Raw genomic sequence first — 10,975 nt, 5'->3', positions numbered from 1 at the left:
TCTTTCTCCCTCTCTCTTTCTCTCTCTCTCTCTGTCTCTCTCTCGCTGTCTCTCTCTCTGTCTCCCTCTCTCTTTCGGTCTCCCTTTCTCTCTCTCTGTCTCTCTCTCTCTGTCTCTCTCTCTCTGTCTCTCTGTCTTTCTCTGTCTCCCTCTCTCTGTCTCCCTCTCTCTTTCTTTCTCTCTCTCCGTCTCTCTCTCTCCGTCTCTCTCTCTCTGTCTCCCTCTCAGTTTGTGATGAGCTGCACCCGTGTGAGGGTTTGGGGCGCTACGCTACGTTTAAGAACTTTGGCATGGCCTTCCTACTGCTGTTCAGAGTTTCCACTGGAGACAACTGGAACGGCATTATGAAGGTGAGACTGGTCCACCATTTTGGATCAACTGTTTGTCACCATTCTGGATTGACGGTATACAGTGTCTGTATGTGTTATGTGTCTCTTTCGTCATGTGTTCATCCGTATATGTATGTCTCCTCCAGGACACCCTGCGAGACTGTCAACAGGAGAATGCAGGCACCTGTTACAACACGGTGGTCTCCCCCATCTACTTCGTCTCCTTTGTGTTGACAGCCCAGTTTGTCCTGGTCAACGTGGTCATAGCCGTTCTCATGAAACACCTGGAGGAGAGCAACAAAGAAGCCAAGGAGGAGGCAGAGCTGGAGGCTGAACTACAGCTGGAGCTCCAGCATGGAGGAGGGGGAGGCAGTGGGAGATCACCCCAGATAAGCCCTCTGGACTTGGGCATGGAGGTGAGCGGACCTGGTGTGTCCCCCTGGAGGTCTCCAGAGAGGGAGATCCAGAGGAGGGCCAGCGTGATGGTGGATTCTCCCCAAGCAGATATCACTACAAGAGACACCAGCTCTGATCCCCTGCTAGTCCTGGAGCCACCGCTGGAGGTGTGTGGGATTTACACCTATTTGTGTGTGTGTGTTAGTTGGGTTTGGAATTCATCCCATCCCTTGTTCAGGGACAAAAAGGAAGCACCAACGAGGAGCTGTAGTAACATCTGCGTTCAGTTTTTATTGTCCATATCTGTCGAGCTTCTGAAGGAGTCTTCCTTACTTCTCTGTCCACCTCTCTGTGTCTCTGTGGTTGTCTGCTCGTAGTGTGTTTGTGTTCAACTGGTCGTGTGTCTGTGTGTCTGTGTGTGCCTCAGTAGAGTAGTGCCAGGCATAGATAGGTCACTGTAGTACCATGGGAAAGACACAACGGCATGCTGTTGACTTGACTGCTAATCTCAGCCAAAAGGTATTTTTATAGTGACTTGAGGTTGAGCTGTGTCCCTCTTTCCTCTCTCTCCTTTCTGTCATCCCTCGCTCTCAGAATCATGTGTGGTTAAGTTCATAGCTGTGTCCCTCTTTCCTCTCTCTCCTTTCTGTCATCCCTCGCTCTCAGAATCATGTGTGGTTAAGTTCATAGCTGTGGGAAGTCCGGGTACTGAGGGTTCTGCAGCACCCTTTGAAAAATCACAAGAATAAATAATATAATATCCCCAAACTACTTCCCGCAGCTATGGCTAGGCTCCAATTTGTTTCCTATGGGGGAGAGGGGAGTTTTGGAAGTGTTTTACTGCCCCCTTCTGGTCTGGAGAAGGAACCTTCAGTATTTAGGCAGGAGTATAGACTACTTATAGACCAGACCTGATGCATGTCCTGAAGCATGTTCACACACCATGTCTTCTGTCTGTGTTTTAACCTCCTCTTGAAGCTATCGTCTTCCATCACTCCCCTCCTCCGTCTGCTCCCATTTTCACTGTTCATCTTTCTGTCTGTATTTCTTTCTCCTTTCCTCTTTCCCCTCCTTTATCTCTCACTCTCTCTTTATCTCTCTCTCTTTATCTCTCTCTCTTTATCTCTCTCTCTCTCTCTCTCTCTCTCTCTCTCTCTCTCTCTCTCTCTCTCTCTCTCTCTCTCTCTCTCTCTCTCTCTCTCTCTCTCTCTCTCTCTCTCTCTCTCTCTCTCTCTCTCTCTCTCTCTCTCTTTCTCTCTCTCTCTCTGCCCCTCTCTCTCTCACACTCTCTGGCCCTCTCTCTCTCACTCTCTGCCTTTCTCTATCTCTCTTTCTCTCTCACTCTCTGCCTCTCTCTCTCTGCCTGTCTCTCTCTCTCTCTCTCTCTCTCTCTGCCTCTCTCTCTTTCTCTCTCTCTCTCTCTGCCCCTCTCTCTCTCACACTCTCTGTCCCTCTCTCTCTCACTCTCTTCCCCTCTCACTCACTCACTCACTCACTCACTCACTCACTCACTCACTCACTCATTCATTCACTCACTCACTCACTCACTCACTCACTCACTCACTCACTCACTCACTCACTCACTCACTCATTCACTCTTTCTCTTTCTCTCTCTATGTTTGCCTCAGTCTCCTTGTTGATTCAGGGTTCGATGGAGGGAGAGTTGAGTCTGATAGACAACCTGCCAGGGTCAGTCTGTCACTACTATGCACTGCCCCCACTACCGAGCAAGCACTGCAGTGACAAGAAGGTCAATGAACCCGCCTCACACAATCACCCACCCGCCTCACACAATCACCCACCCGCCTCACACAATCACCCACCCGCCTCAACCACACACCAATGCTCAAGTTTTCTCTCAGCCTCAATCTCTGGTACACCCCCTCTCCTCAACTCTAACTCACCCCCTCCCTCCTGCTTTCTCTCCAATCCCTGTGGGTTCCTTGGCCCATAATATTATTAGAAAGTGTTCACCCTCCAACATCCCTCTCTCAGCTTGGCTGTACTGGGTAATGATATGGTAGTATACCTACCTACCTACCGCACACACACACACACATAAACACACACACACACACACACACACACACACACACACACACACACACACACACACACACACACACACACACACACACACACACACACACACACACACACACACACACACACACACACACACACACACACACACACACACACACACACACACTCACTCTTGGCTTCGAGCTTTGAAAACGAACCATCCAGGGATTTAGCACAAACTAATGATAATAATTTGATTCTGCTGCCAAGCTGGCTGGGCACACACAAACACACACACACGCACAAACACACACACACACACACACGCACACACACACACACACACACAAACACACACACACACACACACACAATTATGCATCCAATGGCCTCTTTTTGTCATTCCGGACAAAATGCTATAGCCAATCACATTAGCATTGCCAAACAGCGTTTGCTAAAAGCTTTTAAATGTAATGCTGCAGCATTAATAGCCTCCCTGCTTCTAACTTGGTGTGTGATTCTGAAAAGTTCGCAGGCGCCCAATCAGCCTTTGCCAGTTAGGACCCCTGCCCCGTCTGCACGGCTGGCCCATTCGTGGGCCTGTCAGAAAGCATTTTCTCAATTAATTATCCCGGTTAAGGGTGAGGGAGGGAGGGAGGGAAGCCAGAAACAGTAAGCCTTTAGCAGAGAACCCGCTGAGAGTTTGAACACTCCCAATATGGCGCTCAGTGTTCTAGAATCAGCCGAGCTAAACTAGCGTTGTATTACATCAAGTCTGCATACATTCCTGTCTCATCCTGTGTCCATTATTATATCAAGTCTGCATACATTCCTGTCTCATCCTGTGTCCATTATTACATCAAGTCTGTACACGTTCCCGTTCCCAGTCTGTGTCCATTATTATATGAAGTCTGTACACGTTCCCGTCTCATCCTGTGTCCATTATAATCCTCTTAGGGATCCCTAAACTCGAGTCTCGTTAGCGGGATTGATTTGACAACATCCAGTGAAATTGCAGCCAAATTCAAACTGCAGAAATATCAATATTCAACATTCACGAAAATATAAGTGTAATACATCAAAATAAAGCTTAACTTCTTGTTAATCCAGAGGCTGTGTCAGATTTCAAAAAGGCTTTACGGCGAAAGCAGACCATGCGATTATCTGAGGACAGCGCCCCGCATACAAACACATGAAAATCATTTTTCAACCAGGCAGGTAGAACACAAAAGTCAGAAATAGCCATATAATAAATGCCTTACCTTTGAAGATCTTCTTCTTTTTGCAATCCCAAATGTCTCAGTGGCACAATGAATGGTAATTTTGTTCGATAAATTCCTTCTTTATATCCCCAAAATGTCTTTGGCCTGTTTGACTCAGAAATACACCGGTTCCAACATGACTACCAAGTATCTAATAAGTTACCTGTAAACTTGGTCCAAATATTTCAAAGAACGTTCCTAATCCAACCTCAGGTATCCTAAAATGTAAATAAACGATAAAATTTAAGACGGAATAAACTGTTTCTAATACTGGATAAAAACAACGTGAAAAGCGTTCCAGTTCACTCGCAACAAAAGACTAAAGCCCTTCAGAGTGACACCTACAAAGAAGAGCCCTACTTCTTCATTTCTCAAAAGAAAAACATTGAACAATTTCTAAAGACTTGACATCTAGTGGAAGTCATAGGAACTGCAATCTGGGCCCTAATAAATCAGGTCTCCCATAGAAACCAATTGGAAAACACAATGACCTCCAAAAATTTCCCTGGATGGATTGTGCTTAGGGTTTCGCCTGCCAAATCAGATCTGTTATACTCACAGACATTATTCTAACAGTTTTAGAAACTTCAGAGTGTTTTCTATCCAAATCTACTAATTACATGCATGTTGTATCTTCTGGGTCTGAGTAACAGGCAGTTTACTTTGGGCACGCTTTTCAGCCGAACGTGAAAATACTGCACCCTATCCCAGGGAGGATTTATATCAAGTCTGTACACGTTCCCGTCTCATTCTGTGTCCATTATTACATAAAGTCTGTACACGTTCCCGTTCCCATTCTGTGTCCATTGTTCTTCATTAAAAGTTGAACCTTTCAATATCATATTTGATAGACTTCTGTTGATTTCTATTTGAACAAGTTGTGGTTTGTGTGCAATGTTTATGTCACGCCCTGACCATAGAGAGCCTTTTTATGTCTCTATTTGGTTTGGTCAGGTTGTGATTTGGGTGGGCATTCTATGTTCTTTATTTCTTTGTTTCTGGCCGAGTGTGGTTCCCAATCAGAGGCAGCTGTCTATCGTTGTCTCTGATTGGGAATCATACTTAGGCAGCCCTTTTCCCACCTGTGATTGTGGGTAGTTGTCTATGTGTAGTGGCCTGTGAGCACTACGTAGCGTTACGTTCGTTTGTTATTTCTTGTTTTGTTGGCGACATTATAAATAAACTAAAATGGACGCTCACCATCGCTGCGCCTTGGTCCATTCCTTTCGACGAGCGTGACAGAACTACCCACCACAAAAGGACCAAGCAGCGTGGAGAAATGGACTCATGGACTTGGGAGGAAATCCTGGACGGTAAAGGACCCTGGAGGCAGGCTGGGGAATATCGCCGTCCAAAGGAGGAATTAAAGGCAGCGAAGGAGGAGCGGCGATGGTATGAGGAGGCAAGTCATCGAAGCAGGCACGAGAGGCATGCACACCGGTGTCTCCGGTGCGCACGCACAGCCCGGTGCGCTCGGAGCCAGCTCTCCACAAGTGCCACGCTAGAGTGGGCATCCAGCCGGATTGTGCCAGGTCAGCGCTCTTGGTCTCCGGTGCGCCGTTTCGGCCCAGGGTATCCTGCGCCGGCTCTGCGCACTGTGTCTCCGGTGCGCTGTGACTGCTCAGTGCGTCCTATGCCTGCGCTCCGTCCGTGCCGTGCTAAAGTGGGCATTCAGCCTGAAAGAGCGGTGCCAGGGATAAGCACCAGATCTCCAGTGCTCCCCCACAGCCCGGTTCATCCTGTGCCTGCTCCCAGAACCAGGCCTCCTGTATGTCTCCCCAGCCTGGTGGGCCCTGTGGCAGCCCCACGCACCAGGCTGCCTATACTTCTCCTCCCACCAGTGATGATCCATGGCACGGAGCCTCCAGCGACGAGGGTCCCCAGTCCGGAGCCTCCAGCGACGAGGGTCCCCAGTCCGGAGCCACCAGCGACGAGGGTCCCCAGTCCGGAGCCTCCAGCGACGAGGGTCCCCAGTCCGGAGCCTGCGGCGAGGGGGGTCCCCGCACCAGAGGCGCCACCAAAGTGGGGTGAGCCAGAGGTGGAGCGGGGTCTACGTACCGCACCAGAGCTGCCACCACGGATAGATGTTCAACCGGACCCTCGCATATAGGTTCAGGTTTTGCAGCTGGAGTCTGCACATTTGGGGGGGGGGGGGGGGGGGGGGTACTGTCACGCCCTGAGCTTAGAGAGCCTTTTTATGTCTCAATTTTTTGGGGTCAGGTTGTGATTTGGGTGGGCATTCTATGTTCTTTATTTCTTTGTTTCTGGCCGAGTGTGGTTCCCAATCAGAGGCAGCTGTCTATCGTTGTCTCCGATTGGGTATCATACTTAGGCAGCCCTTTTTCCCACCTGTGATTGTGGGTAGTTGTCTATGTGTAGTGGCCTGCGAGCACTACGTAGCGTTACGTTCGTTTGTTATTTCTTGTTTTGTTGGCGACATTATAAATAAACTAAATTGTACGCTCACCAAGCTGCGCCTTGGTCCATTCCTTTCGATGAGCGTGACAGTTTATTGCTGTGTATCAGTTTTCTATGGATGTGTGCCGTTGGGCTGTACAGTATATCTGATTGTACTGTTATATATGTTGGTCTGTAATGAGGTCCATATATCTGTTGGTCTGTAATGAGGTTCATATATGTGTTGGTCTATAAGGAGGTTCATATATTTGTTGGTCTGTAATGAGGTTCATATATGTGTTGGTCTGTAATGAGGTTCATATATGTGTTGGTCTATAAGGAGGTTCATATATTTGTTGGTCTGTAATGAGGTTCATATATCTGTTGGTCTGTAATGAGGTTCATATATCTGTTGGTCTATAATGAGGTTCATATATCTGTTGGTCTGTAATGAGGTTCATATATGTGTTGGTCTATAAGGAGGTTCATATATCTTCTTGTGTCTGTGTGTCCATGGTTCTGTTAATTTTTTTGTTGTTGATTTTGTTTTCAATCTTATGTGTTTGGTGTTGTGCAGGGTTTTTGTTCCATACCTACACTTATGTGACTGGGTGTTGTTACAGCACATTGTGTCTGATGTTCTGATATGTGAGTCATTTCATTTCACTGTCTGTGTGATTTGTCAGAGTGAGTGAGTGTGGGGGGGGGGGGGGGCGGGGGTGTATACCAGTGGAAGTGCTCTCTGTTCACTAGTCCTTGTCTGTTCTCTATCTAGATCCCTCTAGCGGAGATGGAATGGCTCTCTGTTCACTAGTCCGTGTCTGTTCTCTATCTAGATCCCTCTAGCGGAGATGGATGGGCTCTCTGTTCACTAGTCCTGGTCTGTTCTCTATCTAGATCCCTCTAGCGGAGATGGATGGGCTCTCTGTTCACTAGTCCTTCTCTGTTCTCTATCTAGATCCCTCTAGCGGAAATGGAATGGCTCTCTGTTCACTAGTCCTGGTCTGTTCTCTATCTAGATCCCTCTAGCGGAGATGGAATGGCTCTCTGTTCACTAGTCCTTGTCTGTTCTCTATCTAGATCCCTCTAGCGGAGATGGAATGGCTCTCTGTTCACTAGTCCTTGTCTGTTCTCTATCTAGATCCCTCTAGCGGAGATGGAAGGGCTCTCTCTGGCCACTGACAAGTCCTGGTCCCTAGCTCTATCTGACGACTCCACTCCTGATGATATTAACCCCCTGTTTCTAACAAGTCTGGAGTCCAAAGTACTGACAGTTCCTCTCTGACTCTCTCCAACTCTTCTTCCTCTGCAGTCTCCTGTAGCCTTTCCCAAGGGAGCTTCCAAACTCACCTGCCCCCACCAGGACCAATCTCTCTTCCAAACTCACCTGCCCACTCCAGGACCAATCTCTCTTCCAAACTCACCTGCCTCCTCCAGGACCAATCTCTAACTAATTGATCAATATAGCAGTGTGATGAATGTAATCTCAGGTGTATTTCCCAAACCCAGCACACGTATCACACAGACACATTTACCTCTCTGGGATCGTTCGGGACGCTAGCGTCCCACCTCTCCAACAGCCAGTGAAATTGCAGGGCACCAAATTCAAAACAACAGAAATCTCATAATTAAAATTCCTCAAACATACAAGTATTTTACACAATTTTAAAGATACACTTCTCGTTAATCCAACCACAGTGTCCGATTTCAAAAAGGCTTTACAGCGAAAGTACCAGAAACGATTATGTTAGGTCACCGCCGAATCACAGAAAAACACAGCCATTTTTCCAGCCAAAGAGTGGAGTCACAAAAAGCAGAAATATAGATAAAATTAATCACTAACCTTTGATGATCTTCATCAGATGACACTCATAGCACTTCATGTTACACAATACATGTATGTTTTGTTCGGTAAAGTTCATATTTATATCCAAAAACCTCAGTTTACATTGGCCCCATGTTCAGAAATGCCTCCAAAACATCGGGAGAAATTGCAGAGAGCCACATCAAATAACAGAAATAGTCATCATAAACTTTGATGAAAGATACATGTTTTACATAGAATTAAAGATACACTTGTTCTTAACTTCTTGACGCAATGATCCCGTTACCGGGATCATTTATCAACAACAACCGCTAAACTGCAGAGCGCCAAATTCAAAAATAATACAAAAAATATTTATAATCATGAAATCACAAGTGAAATATACCAAAACACAGCTTAGCTTGTTGTTAATCCACCTATCGTGTCAGATTTTGAAAATATGCTTTACAGTGAAAGCAATCCAAGTGTTTGTGAGTTTATCAATCACTAGACAAAACACTAAGAACAGCTAGCCTTAAATTAGCTTGGTCACGAAAGTCAGAAAAGCAATAAAATGAATCGCTTACCTTTGATAATCTTCGGATGTTTGTACTCACGAGACTCCCAGTTACACAATAAATGTTATTTTTGTTCGATAACGATTAGTTTTATAACCAAAAACCGCCATTTGGTTTGCGCGTTATGTTCAGAAAACCACAGGCTCGTTCCGGTCCTGAACGGCAGACGAGGGCAGACGAAAATTCCAAAAAGTATCCGTAATGTTCATAGAAACATGTCAAAGGTTTTTTATAATCAATCCTCAGGTTGTTTTTAACATACATAATCGATAATATTTCAACCGGACGGTAAACTGTTCAATACTACAGAGAAAGTCGAGCTACATCTGTCGCGCGTAGGATCTAATCAAAGGACACCTGACGCGTTTTCAAAAATCTCGCTCATTTTTCAAAATAAAAGCTTGAAACTATGTCTAAAGCCTGGTCACAGCCTGAGGAAGCCATTGGAAAAGGAATCTGGTTGATACCCCTTTAAATGGAGGCGGGGCAGGCAACGGAACAGCGATTTTTCCAAATAAAAGGCACTTCCGGGTTGGATTTCCTCAGGTTTTCGCCTGCAAAATCAGTTCTGTTATACTCACAGACAATATTATGACAGTTTTGGAAACTTTCGAGTGTTTTCTATCCTAATCTGTCAATTATATGCATATTATAGCATCTGCACCTGAGAAATAGTCCGTTTACCTTGGGAACGTTATTTTTCCAAACATAAAAATTCTGCCCCCTAGCTGAAAGAAGTTAATGCAACCGCTGTGTCAGATTTCAAAAAAAGCTTTATGGCAAAAGCACAATATCCAATAACCAGAGCACAGCGTTCAGCCACAAAAGCAAGCCATACAGTTACCCGCCAAATTGTGGCGTCAACAAAAGTCAGAAATAGCATTATAAATCTTCACTTACCTTTGCTGATCTTAATCGGAATGCACTCCCAGGACTTCCAATTCCACATGAAATGTTAGTTTTGTTCCATTATGTCGAAATTCCTCAGTTCTGTTTGCGCGTTTAGTTCACTATTCCAAAGGCACAATGCGCGAGCGCAAAATCCAGACGAAAAGTCAAAAGAGTTCCATTACAGTTTGTAGAAACATGTCAAACGATGTTTACAATCAATCCTCGATTGAGTCTTTTTATAATAAATCTTCAATAATATTCCAACCGGACAATAGCGTATTCATTACAGAGGAAAAAGAAGGAACGCGCACCCACGCAGTAAACAACTCAGTCCACTTGTTGAAACAGCTCTTATTCGACCCCCTTCCACAATAGAAGCCTCAAACAACTTCCTAAAGACTTGACATCTCCTGGAAGCCTTGGAAAGTGCAATCTGGCCCCATAGACACAGCATATTGGATAGGCAATCACTTAAATGAAACAACAAACCTCAGATTTCCCACTTCCTGGTTGGATTTGTCTCAGGTTTTTGCATGCCATATGAGTTCTGTTATACTCACATACATTATTTTAACAGTTTTGGAAACTTTAGAGTGTTTCCTATTCAAATCTACTACTTATATGCATATCATAGCTTCTGGGCCTGGGTAACAAGCAGTTTACTCTGGGCACCTTATTCATCCAAGCTACTCAATACTGCCCCCCTTTCCCAAAGAAGTTAATGAATGCAGGTTGTGTACAGAGCGACGTGAGCAGGACACGTGAGTTTGGAAGACATTGGGAATTTTCTAACCATCCGCCCATCTCCCTCGCTCTCTCTCTCCTTTCCATCCCATCTTTCTAGCCTGGTGTCTGTCATTCCAGTCCAGTATACTAGCGCATCTGCCCTCATCGCCCTTTCTCTCCTTCTTTCTCTCTTTTGATCTCTCTCTGTTTTCCTTTATTTCTCCTCGTCATTTTTCTGACCACTCTTTTTTTCCTGTTTGCTGTGTATCTGTGCTCTCTCTCTCTCTCTCTCTCTCTCTCTCTCTCTCTCTCTCTCTCTCTCTCTCTCTCTCTCTCTCTCTCTCTCTCTCTCTCTCTCTCTCTCTCTCTCTCTCTCTCTCTCTCTCTCTCTCTCTCTCTCTCTCTCTCACTCTCTGTCTCTTGTGGATCTCTCCTTTTGTGGTATAAACAATGTGACAAGTGACTGTAGTACCACTCCTATCTCTATAGTTAGTAGCTGTTGGTAACTCTGTTGTCTGTTGGTCAATGACATAGTAGGCTACTGGTCTAGCTGGCATCTTCTGGCCC

General features: G+C 45.7%; 1 protein-coding gene across 1 annotated transcript in view; it reads left to right on the top strand.

Moving 5' to 3' along the window:
• Positions 1–10,975, top strand: part of LOC139570030 (voltage-dependent T-type calcium channel subunit alpha-1G-like) — a 253,614-nt gene that overhangs the window by 232,642 nt on the left and 9,997 nt on the right. The window contains 2 exon segments of the mRNA XM_071391473.1: positions 229–350; positions 476–892. Of these exon segments, the coding sequence (XP_071247574.1) occupies positions 229–350; positions 476–892 (539 nt within the window).

The sequence above is a fragment of the Salvelinus alpinus genome, chromosome 3 (genome assembly GCF_045679555.1).
Source record: "Salvelinus alpinus chromosome 3, SLU_Salpinus.1, whole genome shotgun sequence".
Classification (NCBI taxonomy): Eukaryota; Metazoa; Chordata; class Actinopteri; order Salmoniformes; family Salmonidae; genus Salvelinus; species Salvelinus alpinus.
Note: the sequence above shows the minus strand (reverse complement) of the source record. Positions and strands in the feature narration are given on the sequence as shown.